The sequence below is a fragment of the Amblyraja radiata genome, chromosome 20 (assembly GCF_010909765.2).
Source record: "Amblyraja radiata isolate CabotCenter1 chromosome 20, sAmbRad1.1.pri, whole genome shotgun sequence".
Classification (NCBI taxonomy): Eukaryota; Metazoa; Chordata; class Chondrichthyes; order Rajiformes; family Rajidae; genus Amblyraja; species Amblyraja radiata.
In genome coordinates, this window is record NC_045975.1 from 12,267,971 (window position 1) to 12,284,522 (window position 16,552).

The window sequence follows — 16,552 nt, forward strand, 5'->3', positions numbered from 1 at the left end:
TTATTACAGAAGATGGAGGGGAAATTATGTTCGTTTTTGCCCATTGTCCACTATAACCAAGTAAGGGATTCACTTCAACCACCTAGAGGTCACTCTGTAAAGAAACAAATTGTTTTCGAAGTCCTTTTTAACAGATAAATATGTATTTTTGTTACTGCAAACTAAGAGTACTAAAGGCCGTTTGTTACCTTGTTTAACAGACTATCATTGCACAAGTATTGATCGAAGCAACTGCTTGTCAATTTCAATAGCCTCCCGCAATGTAACTGGCAGCCTGTGTGCAGAAAGAATCAGTGGTGTCAGATTACTGTGGTGACACTCCGTCCGTTATATCTGAAATCCTTTATAAAGAGGTCCATGATAAGGAGGGTCGACTGTATCTCAATCAATACCATATACAGGCATCTTCAAAGAGGCAAGGAAGCAAATGCCATAGGAGTTTTCAAAATACAATTAAACACATTGAGGAAAGAGCGTCATCTGCGATATTATGTGGAAAAGGCTGGGGTATAAAATTAGCGGAAAACTCTCACCTGGAGCAGCACAGACACAATGAGTTGAATTTTCTTTGCCCATTAAGATTCTGGGATTCTTTTCAAGGTGGGCTCAAGATTCTCAAACTGCTAGCTCCAGAGATCAGAGTCTACTCGATGTGGCCTCCTCAACATCGATGAGAACAAGCGTAGATTAGGAGACCTCTTCGCCAAACACTTGTGCTCTGTCCACCATGGCCTGCTGGAGCTCCCAGTTGTCACATTCCCACATCGACCTCCCTGTCCTTGGGTCTTCTCCATTGCCGGAATTAGGCCATACACAAAATGGTGTAACAGCACCTCATATTCTGCTTAGGTAGCCTACAACCCCACGTTATGAACATTGAATTCTCAGATTTCAGGTAACACCCGCTCCTCATCAACCCAGATTCACCCCAGGAGCACACCGTTCTTTTCACTTCCCATCCCCGTCTCCTCGTTCCTTTTCCCTCCTCCACCGCTCATCTCATCTCCCCCCACCCCTCTCTGTACCTGTGCCATCCCTCACTTTGGTTCTACATTTCACTCCCCACCTTCCTGTCTTATAAGATCCGTCTGTTCCCATTTGTTTTCTCCACTCTCAATCTTGGTTATTATCTCCGCCCTTTTCTCCCTGTGCCCACCTCACCTTCAAACCAGGTATCGTGCGTCCTTCTACGCTATTAGACCGAAGAAGGGTCCCCAACCCAAAAATGGCATCTATCCATTTATCTCCGCAGATGCTGCCTGACCTGCTGGGTTCCTCCAGCGCCTTGCATTTTAATTGTGTTTAGATTTACGATCAATATCCTGCACTGGTTTGAGTTTAGTTTAGAGATATAGCGTGGAAACAAGCCCTTCGGCCCACTAAGTCTGCACTGACCAGCGATTCCCGCACATTTACCACTATCCTATACACACACACACACACACTAGGGACAATTTACAATTGTTACCGAGGCAAATTAACCTACAAATTTGTAGGTCATTGGAGTGTGGGAGGAAACTGGAGCACCTGGAGAAAAAGCAGATCACAGGGAGAACGTACTAACTCCGTACAGACAGCACCCAAGGTCAGGATCGAACCCGAGCCTCTGACGCTGTAAGGCAGCGACTCTACTGCTGTGCCACCGTGCCGTTTATGCTTGTGAATTAGACCCACATAAATTGTATGTGCTAACACACATGCGCTTAGGATGCCATAAAGTTGAAATTAAATCCTCAGCAGGACTACCCAGCATTATATACTGCCACACTTTAAATTCCCAGTCCACTATAGTTAGGCCCAACTGATCGTGAATGAATTGCCTTTAAACTTGCATTATCAAAGTCACTCTTCCTGAAAAAGCAGTCAAGCCATTTTTGACTCAACATTCGTCGTGTTTTCTCCTTAGAAAAGAATGAAACTACCCCAAACAAGATCACATCAACATCAAGCATGGCGTGACTGCGATCTTCCAGTTGTTATTTTTGAGAATACAAAATTAAACTGTGTGTTAGTGTTGAAGAATTTCAAATAGACGTTGGAGCCTGCAGGAGTGAGACGAGGCTTCATTTAAATGAACACACCATCGTTATTGATTCTCAAAGGCACCCATTTAATTTTCCATTCACAAATCACTGTTGTACTGCTAACTGCGACATTAATGCTTGTCCATTTTTCATACATACAGTGTAAAAATATGAATGCTGCCATTGCAGTATAGCATTTAACATTGCTTTCAGATGAAAAAGTTTGACTGGAAGTGTACAGAAAATTTTCTTAAATTAAAGTCAATTCTAACAGACAACCCTAGTTTTATACCAGCTGATGCCAATAAATACCTGTCAATTACAAATGTCATCTATTGTCCTTTGCGGGAAACATTCACTAAAAATTATCAGTTTCTTTTAAAGGCAGCGCCAACCATACAATGCACACTGAAGTACTATTTTACAACAGATTTTTAAGTGCACATCAAAACCCAGTGCCATTTACACACCAGCTCCCCTCAACCACCACCCATACCTGTAAAATTCAGCACAAGGACTAGACCAGGCATAGTAGGCCTCAAATTTTCACCTGCTAATTATCTGCTATTTACAAAAAGGCCAAAGTCAGTAATTCCTAGTAAACACAAGTGGAAAAGGCTCTCTCGGTTTACAAAGTGCCCTTGCTTCAACTTTATAAAGCAAGGTTTGAATTACAGTCGTCAACACAGATCCGTCCACACTACAAGAGACTGGGGACTGCCATCCAGTTTAGATATAAAGGTAGTGGTGGGCTTTATTAAAATTAAAAGTGAGGGAGGGGGGTGGGTGAGGGATAGGGATACCGGCCAAACTGTATGCCGCAGAAGTCAGAGAGACGTTCGGGAGATGGAAATATTTAACACAGAGTGGTCAGCCCAGAGGACAATGCTTTCACTGCAGCATCACGCCTGTTCAGCTACCAAACCTCTGACCCCCATTTGTTTCATGCTTCACGAGCAGGTGAGACATTTTGTGAGAAATATGGGCTCCATCCAGGCCATGAAATGAAAGGAGTCTTCTAGATAACGAGGCTGTAGAAATTAAAGTACATAATGCTGTGAATTATAGGCTGGTGGCTTTGAATTTTTGGCTTAATTCAACTTCTTGGCTCCACCTCTACTCTTGAATTGAACCAGTCCCATCCAATCTAATTTATATATATATAGAGATCTGTGCACAGATGCCATCATTTACTCAGACATCAGTGCCAACAAGTAGTAATTCAAACAACGGACTTGTTTTATAGTATTTTATAGCGACATTAATCAGATCATCCTTAATCGGAAGGGTTTGACACATGTCTATATTTTAGCCCAGACAGGCAGAGACTGACAAGTGCCCATTATTAACATGTACAAGTCCGTCATAATCGAAACACCAGGTTGTGAAGCTGCAGAACAAAATAAACGGGATATCCACAGCTTGGGTTCCAAGGGAAGTCTCCTTATAACCCAAATCCAAAAACAATACAAATTTTATACATTTTATCCTTACACCAAAAAAGGCCAGCAACCCCGAGTGCACATCAGAGTGACCAGCTGATATTCTTGCATCAAAACTCTTCGGCATAACTCAATAAAGCCAGGCACCATCTGCCGCTCCCATGAGACCCCGTCTTCCCACCCAAATCAAGGCAAAAACACATATTTCCTATTTTATTCCCCCCCCCCTCCCCCCAAAGTACAACCATTTGTCCGTGTCTGCAGAGAGCATAGTGCATTAATTCACCAATTCAGGAATGTCTTCAGGTATAATAGATCATTTGCAACTTCTGCATAAAACCAACAGCTAATTTAGAAAACCTTTGGCTGAGAGGAGGGGGTGAAATTGGTCTGGGGCGCTAGCACAAAACGCACAGTATATTGACAGCTTCATCCATCAGTTCCTCGTCAATTGTAATCCAGCACCCTTCCTCTCTGCACTCCCAACTAGTTTATTTGTTGCAGTCAGACATTCAGTTGAAGCTCCTCAGGTTTATGCTCTGTGCCCTAGCATTCAGGAATGGTACGAGACTGTTCCTCAGGGCACAGCTGCAGAAGCTATATGAAAGTAAACATCTCCTCTAATATTTTCAGTCAAATGCATCCCAAGCTGATTTGCAGTTTCCGGCCAAGTGCAGGTCTCATTCAACATTTGCCGATTAAACAGCGGGTTTGGTGCTTTATGCTCAGTTCAGCTAAAGCAATTAGCACTATTACTGAAAGGTTACCGAAAGCCCAGTCAGAAGCAGATTAGAGAGGGAAGCTCAGCGACGTGACTGGTGTCACGTGGGAAAGGTAAAGGCAGGAAAATCAAGCCTTGCTGCCAATATTAGGAGACTCGCTTCTGCTTTATTGTACACCACTGAAGTTCAAACTGAATGTCCAATGCAGTGACGGAAAGGTAAACTGATGAAAGCATGCACTATGAGTAAATTAGTAATTATGGACAAACTCCACTTACAACGGAACAAGTCTCATGAACTCGGTGAAGTGGCAGAGATGACCTACAGAAATTTGAATACAGCAATTCGATGGAAAAAAAAATTAAACTTGTTTTCCCCATGTCATTCTTCCTTCAGTGTTAAAGCTTATTTTAAACCCTGAAATAGTTCTTCACTGTACTTCAGTGCATTTCTGTACTTATAATGGTGCTAGATAGCTGTCCTAACTTATAATAAAGTAGCTTTAACAAATTACATACATGACAAAATAGAATTGGGTACGGGTTTTTTTTTTAGTACAAACATTAACACAAGATTTTATCAATGTCCAGTACAGCTATCCATAAATGCATAGGTGACTGAGTAATTGTAGCATCTTCAGTATCGCATGGTACTCGATGCCCTGAAGTAGGACAAGAACTTGAAGCACAGGCTGACCACAAAGTACCAGATATTCCGTGCCATCTGCGATCTTGCGATAAACACTCTCCAGATCAAGACAACCAGGATTGTATTGAATGCATAGCGAATATTTCTTAACCTGCGATTCAAAGAAATGGTTTTCCAGATTTAATTTTTAATAATACAGCTTTAAAAATAATCCAGGCAGGGACATTTCAAAATTTCATTAAAAAAGTCAGCACTATCAGAATTTTGCAGAATGCATTTGGTTTAGTTTAAAGATACAGCATGGAAACAGGCCCTTCGGCCCACCGGGTCCGTGACGACCAGCGATCCCCACACATTAACACTATCCTACACCTACTCGGGACAATTTTTACATTTACCAAGCCAATTAACATACAACCCTGTACGTCTTTGGAGTGTGGGAGGAAACCGAAGATCTCGGATAAAGCCCACGCAGGTCACGGGGAGAACGTACAAACTCCGTGTAGAGAGCACCCGTAGTCGGGGATCGAACCCGGGTCTCCGGCGCTGCATTCGCTGTAAGGCAGCAACTCTACCGCTGCGCCACAATGACTGCCCTGTACTGTATGCAGTACTCTATGCAGTCCTAGTCATCTCATTACAGGAAGGATGTGGAGCCCTTGGCATTTGAGTATGAGTCAGGAAATCGTGTTGCAGCTTTATAGGAGTTTGGTTTAGCTGCATTTGGAGTATTGCGTGCAGTTCTGGTCATCCCATTACAGGAAAAATGTGGAGGCTTTGGAGAGGGTGCATAAAAGTTTACAAGAAAGCTGCCTTGAATTGAGGGTGTTAGCTACAACGAGAGGTTGGACAAACTTGGCTTGCTTTCTCTGGAGTGTCCGAAGCTGAGGTGAAACCTGATAGAGTTACATTAAATTATGAAAGGCAAAGATAGGGTAGACAGTCAGAATTATTTCTTTTGTCAAAGACTAAAGAGAATAGCTTTAAGGTCAGAGAAGCAGTTTAAAGAAGATGTGTAGAGCAGGTTTTCTTTTTACACAGAGTGGCAAGTATCTGGAACACATTGCCAGGGGTGGTTGTAGAGGCAGTTATGAAGGTGGCGTTTAAGAATCTTTTAGATGGGCAACATGGATGTGTCGGAAATGAAAAAATTTACATCAAATGTAGGCAAAGGACATTAGTTTAACCTGGAATCACGTTTGGCAGGGTCATTGTGGGAGGGTGCTGTTTTCTCAACTACTGTAGCACATAGACTATTTAGCTTGCACGACTTGGATAAGCCAAAATAATGGTAGAGCATTTTAAGCCCTACACAGGATGTAGGGTCAGCTTAATCCTTCACTGTTGATCAGGGGATGGGCGGGGGGGGGGGGGGGGGGGGGGGGAGTAAGAGGTGGGCATGTACAAGACATGTGCGAACAATTTGCCAACAAGGTGGACAATGGATAGAAAATTGGTTGGCAGACCGGAAGCAAAGAGTAGGAGTGAACGGGTCTATTTCAAAATGGCAGGCAGTGGCGAGTGGAGTGCCGCAAGGCTCGGTGTTGGGGCCACAACTGCTTATCATATATATTAATGATTTGGAAGAGGGAATTAGGAGCAACACTAGCAAGTTTGCGGATGACACAAAGCTGGGTGGAGAGGATGTTAGGAGGTTGCAGGGTAACCTGGACAAGTTGAGTGAGTGGGCAGATGCGTGGCAGATGCAGCATAATATAGATAAATGTGAGGTTATCCACTTTGGCGGCAAAAACAAGGGAGCAGATTATTATCTCAATGGGTTTAAGAAGGAACTGCAGATGCTGGAAAATCGAAGGTACACAAAAAAGCTGGAGAAACTCAGCGGGTGCAGCAACATCTATGGAGCGAAGGAAAAAGGCAACGTTTCATGGCCGAAACCCTTCTTCAGACTGAAGAAGGGTTTCGGCCCGAAACGTTGCCTTTTTCCTTCGCTCCATAGATGCTGCTGCACCCGCTGATTATCTCAATGGGGTTAGGTTAGGTAAGGGGGAGGTACAGCGAGACCTGGGTGTCCTTGTACACCGGTCACTGAAAGGAGGCGTGCAGGTACAGCAGGCAGTGAAGAAAGCTAATGGAATGTTGGCCTTCATAACAAGAGGATTTCAGTATAGGAGTAAAGAGGTTCTTCTGCAGTTATATAGGGCTCTGGTGAGACCACATCTGGAGTATTGTGTACAGTTTTGGTCTCCTAATTTGAGGAAGGACATCCTTGTGATTGAGGCAGTGCAGCGTAGGTTCACGAGATTGATCCCTGGGATGGCGGGACTGTCATATGAGGAAAGATTGAAAAGAGTAGGCTTGTATTCACTGTAATTTAGAAGGATGAGGGGTTATCTTATAGAAACATATAAAATTATAAATGGACCGGACAAGCTGGATGCAGGAAAAATGTTCCCAATGTTGGGCGAGTCCAGAACCAGGGGCCACAGTCTTAGAATAAAGGGGAGGACATTTAAGACTGAGGTGAGAAAAAACTCACCCAGAGAGTTGTGAATTTATGGAATTCCCTGCCACAGAGGGCAGTGGAGGCCAAATCACTGGATGGATTTAAGAGTTAGATAGAGCTCTAGGGGCTAGTGTAGTCAAGGGATATGGGGAGAAGTAAGGCACGGGTTATTGATAAGGGCCGATCAGCCATGATCACAATGAATGGCGGTGCTGGCTCGAAGGGCCGAATGGCCTCCTCCTGCACATATTTTCTATGTTTCTAAGGTGACAACCACCACTAACCTCAAATCAGCCAAATAGAACTGCAGCCTCCCACCTCACTTCACCCAAGGATTTGGCCCCAACCTGGTCCATTATTTCTCTCTTGCAAGATATGCAATTTCAACTTCCCACGGCACGTCCCAAGTTACGTCCGTACTGTGCTAACGTACTTGATCAGATGTTTCCTGGCGGCCGGGAGTCCAGAGAGCTCCTCGTTGAGTACATACTTCTTGGTTCCCATGCAGTAATTCTCCATGTATTCGGCCCAGTGCAGCTGTCTTACATCAAAGTTGAATACCTGAGAGGCAAAAAACAAAACTCAGTTAAACATTGCTCGGATACACAGGAGATTTATTTGAACAGTTGAACCATTAATGGGCAGCCCAATGGAATTTCACGAAGTGAGAGTCAGAAATTCCTGGAATTGCAGACAAAAATAAGACCCATCACAGCCCATCTGGACCTCTAACGAAGCAGAAAGTATATTGAGGTTAAGCATCATGCAAAAAGAACACCCGTTTCTGGGAAGTTTCCACCAGAGGGCTTTGGAAACAGGTGATAGTTTTCAGTAATAAAAGCAGAAAATGCTGGCAACACTCAGCAGGTCTGGGCAGTATCTGTGGAGAGATAAACGCAGTTAATGCTTCAGGCCCCTTCTTCAGAACTCCCAACTTTTCAGTTTGAAGATAGTTTGCAAATAAACCAGAAATCTGCTGAGGAAGTCCTTTTAAAGAAAAGGCAATGAGTTTTATGTCTTGAACACAGTTTGCAAAATTGATGGAGACAGATTTAAAGTGACACCATTTGCAATGTTGATGGGAGACAGATTTAAAATGAAATACAAAAATGGAAATGGACAAACTTTAGAAGACGGGAAAAATTACACGGCTGAGGAAAAAAGAGCAGTCAAAGGGGGTAATTGGAGGCCTCACTTACAGTGCCCTTCATAATGTTTGGGACAAAGACCCATCATTTATTTATTTGCCTCTGTACTCCACAATTTGAGATTTGTAATAGAAAAAAATTACATGTGGTTAAAGTGCACATTGTCAGATTTTAATAAAGTCAATTTTTATACGTTTTGGTTTCACCATGTAGAAATTACAGCAGTATTTACCATAATGTTTGGGACACATAGCTACACAGGCGTTTGTAACTGCTCAGGTGTGTTTAATTGCCTCCTTAATGCAGGTATAAGAGAGCTCTCAGCACCTAGTCTTTCCTCCAGTCTTTCCTTCACCTTTGGAAACTTTTATTGCTGCTTATCAACATGAGGACCAAAGTTGTGCCAATGAAAGTCAAAGAAGCCATTATGAGACTGAGGAACAAGAATAAAACTGTTAGAGACATCAGCCAAACCTTAGGCCTATCAAAATCAACTGTTTGGAACATCATTAAGAAGAAAGAGAGCACTGGTGAGCTTACTAATCGCAAAAGGACTGGCAAGCCAAGGAAGACCACCACAGCTGATGACAGAAGAATTATATCTATAATAACAAAGAAACCCCAAACACCTGTCCGACAGATCAGAAATACTCTTCAGGAGTCAGGTGTGGATTTGTCAATGACAACTGTCCACAGAAGACTTCATGAACAGAAATACAGAGGCTACACTGCAAGATGTAAACCACTGGTTAGCCGCAAAAATAGGATGGCCAGGTTACAGTTTGCCAAGAAGTACTTAAAAGAGCAACCACAGTTCTGGAAAAAGGTCTTGTGGACAGATGAGATGAAGATTAACTTATATCAGAGTGATGGCAAGAGCAAAGTATGGAGGAGAGAAGGAACTGCCCAAGATCCAAAGCATACCACCTCATCTGTGAAACATGGTGGTGGGGTGTTATGGCCTGGGCATGTATGGTTGCTGAAGGTACTGGCTCTATCTTGATTGATGATACAACTGCTGATGGTAGTAGCATAATGAATTCTGAAACATAGAAAATAGGTGCAGGAGTAGGCCATTCGAGCCTGCACCGCCATTCAATATGATCATGGCTGATCATCCAACTCAGTATCCTGTACCTGCCTTCTCTCCATACCCCCTGATCCCTTTAGCCACAAGGGCCACATCTAACTCCCGCTTAAATATAGCCAATGAACTGGCCTCAACTACCTTCTGTGGCAGAGAGTTCCAGAGATTCACCACTCTCTGTGTGAAAAATGTTTTTCTCATCTCGGTCCTAAAGGATTTCCCCTTTATCCTTAAACTGTGACCCCTTGTCCTGGACTTCCCCAACATCGGGAACAATCTTCCTGCATCTAGCCTGTCCAACCCCTTAAGAATTTTGTAAGTTTCTATAAGATCCCCCCTCAAACTTCTAAATTCTAGCAAGTACAAGCCGAGTCTATCCAGTCTTTCTTCATATGAAAGTCCTGACATCCCAGGAATCAGTCTGGTGAACCTTCTCTGTACTCCCTCTAAGCAAGAATGTCTTTCCTCAGATTTGGAGACCAAAACTGTACACAATACTCCAGGTGTGGTCTCACCAATACCCTGTACAACTGCAGTAGAACCTCCCTGCTCCTATACTCAAATCCTTTTGCTATGAATGCTAACATACCATTAGCTTTCTTCACTGCCTGCTGCACCTGCATGCCTACTTTCAATGACTGGTGTACCATGACACCCACCTTGCAGCCTCCTAGCATCCTCCTCACAGCTAACACTGCCCCCCTGCTTCGTGTCATCCGCAAACTTGGAGATGTTGCATTCAATGAAGTGTATAGACATATCCCATCTGCTCAAATTCAAACAAATGCCTCAAATTTAATTGGCCGGCGGTTCATTCTACAGCAAGACAATGATCCCAAACATACTGCTAACGGAACAAAGGAGTTTTTCAAAGCTAAAAAATGGTAAATTCGTGAGTGGGCAAGTCGATCACCCGATCTGAACCCAATTGAGCATGTCTTTTATTTGCTGAAGAGAAAACTGAAGGGGACCACCCCCTCAAAACAAGCATAAGCTAAAGATGGCTGCAATACAGGCCTGGCAGAGCATCACCAAAGAAGACACCCGGCAACTAGTGATGTCCATGAATGGCAGAATTCAAGCAATCAATGCATGCAAAAAATATGCAACAAAATACTAAACCAAAACGTATAAAAATGGCCTTTATTAAAATCTGACAATGTGCACTTTAACCACATGTGATTTTTTTCTCTGTTTTCCTCAGCCCTGTAATTTTTCCCATCTTCTAGAGTTTGTCCATTTCCCTTTTCGTATTTCATTTTAAATCTGTCTCCCATCAATTTTGCAAATGGTGTCATTTTAAATCTCTCCATCAATTTTTCAAACTGTGGTTAAGACATAAAGCACATTGCCTTCTCTTTAAAAGGACTTCCTCAGCAGATTTCTGGTTTATTGGCAAACTATCTTCAAACTGAAAAATTGGGAGTTCTGAAGAAGAGGCCTGAAGCAGAAACTATGTCCTTTTTGCATGATGCTTAACCTCAATATACTTTCTGCTTCCAGGAATTGCAGACAAAAATTGACCTGTTAGAAGTATAAACAATTATGAGGCATAGATAGACAGTCAGGATGGACATCAAATACTAGAGGGCATAACTTTAGGTCAGAGTGGGAAAGTTTAATGGAAAAGGGCAGGCAAGTTTGTTTGTTTTTCTTTACACAAAGAGCAGAGGGATCCTGGAACATGCTGCCAGAGATGGTGGGGGAAGCAAATATGATTGTGGTGTTTAAGAGGCTATGCAGGGAATTGAGGTGTGTGGATCACATGCAGGCAGAGGAGATTGACTTGGTATAACATCCATACAGCATTCTGGAAAACCTTTTCTGCACCCTCTCCAAAGCCTCTATAATCTTCCTGTAATAAATGTAAAAAATTTCCCTAGTGTGTGTAGGGTAGTGTTAATGTGCGGGGATTGCTGGTCGGCACGTACCCGGGGGGGCCAAAGGGCCTGTTTCCGCGCTGTATCTCTAAAAAGTTAGTGAACAAGACGGCCCCTTGCTAATGAGAGCAAGCACAACCAAAAGATCATGCATGTGATAGCCTGAATCACCCACAGGGCAAATATAGAACATGTAACGTCTGAATATCCGCTTTACAAAATATGTTACATCGATCGCGTCTCCATTCTTCCTATGGAAGGGAAAAAAGTGGGGTAAAATTAATATAATTTTGAAGAGTTGTTCCCGGAGGCTCAATTCCATAGTAAGTCCGTCTCCGAGAAAAAGACTGCCAATGATTCCAACTTTTAATAAACTCGGGTGTTTAGTTTTAAAGCCAATTTGACCATTTTAGAAAGTGCCCTACAATCCACAAGTTACCTTGCCTCAATGGTCTTATGCACTCTGAGGAAAAATTAATATCAGCTTCTTGATGCAAGTCTAAGAGTAGCTGAGTTATTTCAGTCTCAGTTACTGAGACCAAGGAAGCAGATGCTTTTACAGATTATACACTAGCTACCATGTGACATGCCATATATTTCGTAAATCTGGTTGCTATCTGATCACAACAACAAAGTGCTGGAGGAATTCAGCAGGTCTGACAACATCGCTGGAGGTGATGGATGGACAACATTTCAGATTGAGGTTCTCCATCAGTCTGTCGTCCTAAAATGTCGTCTTGTGCATTCCCTCCATAGATGCTGCCTGGCCTCCTGAGTTCCTCCTTGTTGTTTCACATTCCAAAGTTTCACTTGCTCGAGATTCCTGCATCTGCAGTCTCGAGTCTGCCGTCAAGGTTATAATGTTCCGAACTGCTGACCAATCCCAAATCCACACCTCTCCTTTATTCACTTAAACATTTCCTTTCTGGAACAATGTGTTCAGACTTTTTTCCAGGGCAATGATCACCTTCAATTGTCTCCTGGAAACCAGAAGCAGCACAAGTTGCACTTTTGACTTTGCTGTTACGAGGATAATAAATCAAAGACATTAATTCAAGGCTGACACAATTTAAAAACAGACACAACCCTCCCTTCCTAGCCATCAGAGCTGAGAACATTATTATATAGGGCCTATTATTGTACAAGAACTTCAGTCAATAAATAGCAGCCATAGAGCATAAAATAGGCCACTCAGCCCACCTTGTCCATACTGACCAAGTTGGCACACTGAGCTAGGTTTAATTGACTGCATTTGGGCCATATTATTCTACACCCGAACCATAGACCTGTTCAAATGTATTATAAAAATCGTAACTGTATCCGCTTCTATAGCTTCCGCTGGCAGTTCATTTCAGATACGGATTACCCTTTGAATGAAAGGTTTGTTGCCAAGGTCCCTCTTAAATCTCTCCCATCTCATCATAAATCTATGCCCTCTAGTTTTAGAAGCCTCTACCCTGGGGAAAAGGCTGAGCATTCACTTTATCCATGTCCATCTTGATCTTGTACAGCACAATGGAGGTCACCCTTCAGCATCATGCACTCCAAAGAAAGACCTAGCCTATGCCACCTCTCCCTATAATCAAGCCAGCAAGTCCAGGTAAAATCCTGGTGAATCTCTTTTGCACTACTTCTAACTTAACCACATTATTTCATTAGTAAAACACAGAAACTACAGTAGCAAAATTTAGTCAAAAGTAAAAGCTCATGGCACAGGCAGCAACTTGTTAGCATTGAGAAATAATTATCTGACTATCAAAATAGGGAGTGTGTCATTTCTTGTTTGGCAAAGTGCAAGGAGTGGTGTGCAGAGGTCTGAAATATTTAGAATTTGTAAAGATGCCAAATGAAGGTGTGGTTGCTAAACTTGCCGATGGCACAAAGGCAGATGGGAGAGCAAGTTACAAAGAGGCATAAAGTGCCCTCCATAATGTTTCGCTTTCCTAGTATAGCTACATGCAGCCTTTTAAAAATCGTGCAAAAAGACACCAAAGGTAGACAAAAATGCTGGAGAAACTCAGGGGGTGAGGCAACATCAATGGAGCGAAGGGAATAGGCAACAATTCGGGACGAGACCCTTCTTCTGTCTGATGTCTTCAACAGTTTTAATCTTAGTCTCATAATGGCTTCTTTGACTTTCATTGGCACAATTTTGGTCCTCATGTTGATAAATAGCAATACAAATTTCCAAAGACTGGAGGAAAGACTAGGTGCTGAGAGTTCTCTTATACCTGCATGAAGGAGGTAATTAAACACACCTGAGCAATTACAAACGCCTGTGAAGCCATGTGTCCCAAACATCATGGTGCCCGGAAATGGGGAGGACTATGTATAAACACTGCTGTAATTTCTACATGGTGAAACCAAAATGTGTAAAAACGGCCTTTAATAAAATCTTACAATATGCACTTTAACTATGTGATTTTTTCTATTACAAATCTCAAATTATGGAGTACAGACTAAAATGAAAGACTAAAGGGGTCAAATGACCTACTCTGGTTCTTAATTCATATGTCCACCTATCCTATTGCACTGTAGAGCCTGGCAATGAACTTTGCTAGTTTGAGAGATGCAAGGTGCTGAACAAGTAGCGGTGGTCTGCTACATGTGATTTGGCTGCTGTGCAGCAGAATCCCATATTTTTACAGCAGAGACCAGTTGATTACAGAGTGGTAGACACTGCCCGGCCCATCACAGATACTGAGCTCCCCACAAATAAAGGGACCTTCAGCATGCTTCATCACCTGGCTCTCATCTTGTTACGACTATTGGGAAGGCGATAAAGGAACCTGAAAACCTTGAACAAGTTCAAGAACAGCTTAGACACAAATGATGGAGTAACTCAGCGGGACAGGCAACATCTCTGGAGAGAAGGATTGGGTGACGTTTCGGCTCGAGACCCTTCTTCAGACTAGTCTAGGGAAAGGGAAACAAGAGATATAGACAGTGATAGACAGAGATATAGAACACATGAAAGATAGTGTAGTGTTTAAGGGTCTTCATCCCAGCAACCATCAAACCCGTAAACACTACACTAACCTCAACGTTGAATACTATGGACCGTGTCTTTGGTTGCACTATGAGGTTTTATTTGTGCTCGTATTATGGCTATTAACTAACGGAATTTTTTTATTATTATACTTATCTGTGTGTATTGTGTTTAAGGCCCTGTTAAGCTGCTGCAATAAAGAATTTCATTGTTCTGTTGTCAGTACATATGATTTAAAAAAGTACATGGGTAAGAAAGATTTAAAGGTAAATAGGTCAAACACAAGCATATGGAATATTCTAGATGGGGCATCTTGCTCAGCATGGACAAGTTGTGCAGAAGAGCCCGTTTCCATGCTGTCAGTCTCCAGGAGAAACCTTAGTGCCCAAAACAGATCATGATAAAGTCAAACTGTAAAGGATGGATAGTCAAGATATATATTCTGACCTACCTTCTTGTCATCTGGGTTCATCTGACTCATGAGCATATTTATATTATCAGTGTTCCACACCCATGTATGGCTTGTGAAGTATTCGACCAGCATCATTGATTTATGAAGCCGATTAATGATTTTCATCATCCTAAAAACAAAGTGAATCAGTGCAATCAAACAGAGATGTAACAGCTGTATCCCTTATCAGAAAGAAAGGACAGGTACAACAAGCAGCACATCACTGAATATATGTTAAATCAGGCAGACACGAGTTGTGGACAAGAACTCTGGAACAAAGGAGACTACAGAGAGTGGTAGATATCGCCGCGTGCATATCAGGTATTGACCTCCCCACGAACAAAGGGGACGCTCCCTCAAAAAGGCAGCAATATTAAAGATGCACAAGTCCCAAGTCCCTGGACATGTTGTTATTTCTCTACTACCATCGGAAAGGTGGTACAGGAGCCTGAAAACCATGACCACCAGGCTCAAGAACAGCTTCTTCTCAGCAACCATCAGGTTCCTGAACACCACACAACATTAACATTAGCAACTATGACCTTCTATTGACTGTGCCTTTGTTTACACTGCATGCTTCAGCTTAGCGCTAGTATTAGTGATTAATGTATTGACTTATTGATTATTGCATATTTATATGTGTGTTAGGGCCCGTAACTAACGCACAGGTAAGAATTTCATTGTTGGTACACATGACAATTGAACACTCATCGAAACATAGTTGGTTCAGCAAGAGTTGGGTTAAATTCCTGCAGTTTTAAGGAACTTGAGTTACACCTGGAAGGGAAGGAAACTGGACAGGTCTGCAGTTTAATTTTAAATTCAAATTCAAATTTATTGTCACATGCACCAATTAGGGTATAGTGATATTTGAGTTACCATGCAGCCTTACAATTAAAAGAACATAACACAATTAAAAGAATGATAGAACTTAACATAAACATCCGCCACAGTGATGGAAGGTAATAAAGTTCAGTCAGTCTTCCTCCTATTATTTCTAATATAGTGCTAAAAATAATTTTACATATGGATATTAAATTAATCGACTAAAGAACTCCACAACATTAGTGTTATTAACCATTTCAATGTAATCCACCCAAATGCATTCTCAAATCAAACAGGGCAAGTTTCGACACTGCCGTTTATTTTCAGGGCAATTAATATAGATCAGAGATCCAATGAGCTTACTTCTGTTACTCTGCAGGATTTCAATTAGTAAACAAGGCTACACAAAGGAGCAGGCAAAATCGCAAAGAGCCAAAACAGTGGCGACACACAGCATTCCGCATCAACTGAGGGTGAAAAACCTTTGTCACAGATTAGATGAATAGTGTTTGCAAGTCAATAATACAGTAAATAATAACACAATAAATTTAGGGTGGCACATTAGCGCAGAGGTAGAGTTGTTGCCCCTCAACACCAGAGACCCGGATTTGATCCTGACTATGGGTGTATTCTCCCTGTGACTGCGTGGGTTTTATCCGGGCGCTCCATTTCCCTCTCACTTTCCAAAGACGTGTAGGTTTGTCGACTAAATGTTCTCTGTGAATTGCCTCTGGTGTGCAGGATACAAAAGTGGGATACCAGAACCAGTGGATGGGTGGATCGCTGGTCGGCGTGGACCCAGTGGGATGAAGGGCCTGTTTCCATATCTATCTCTCTAAATTCTAAATATATTTGTTTTCTCTTTGCAC

At 42.3% G+C, this 16,552-nt stretch overlaps 1 protein-coding gene across 4 annotated transcripts in view; it reads right to left on the reverse strand.

Annotated features, from left to right (window-relative positions):
* Positions 1-2,086: 2,086 nt before the first annotated feature.
* Positions 2,087-16,552, reverse strand: part of LOC116984595 (fatty acyl-CoA reductase 1) — a 92,370-nt gene continuing 77,904 nt past the window's right edge. For 2 of the 4 annotated variants that reach the window (XM_033038820.1, XM_033038821.1), the window contains exons 10-12: positions 14,859-14,988; positions 7,737-7,864; positions 4,825-4,987 (exon numbers count right to left, since the gene is read on the reverse strand). In XM_033038820.1, the coding sequence (XP_032894711.1) occupies positions 4,825-4,987; positions 7,737-7,864; positions 14,859-14,988 (421 nt within the window). Of the gene's footprint in view, positions 4,988-7,736; positions 7,865-14,858; positions 14,989-16,552 lie in introns of all 4 variants that reach the window. The other 2 variants (XM_033038819.1, XM_033038822.1) reach the window with 2 other exon arrangements.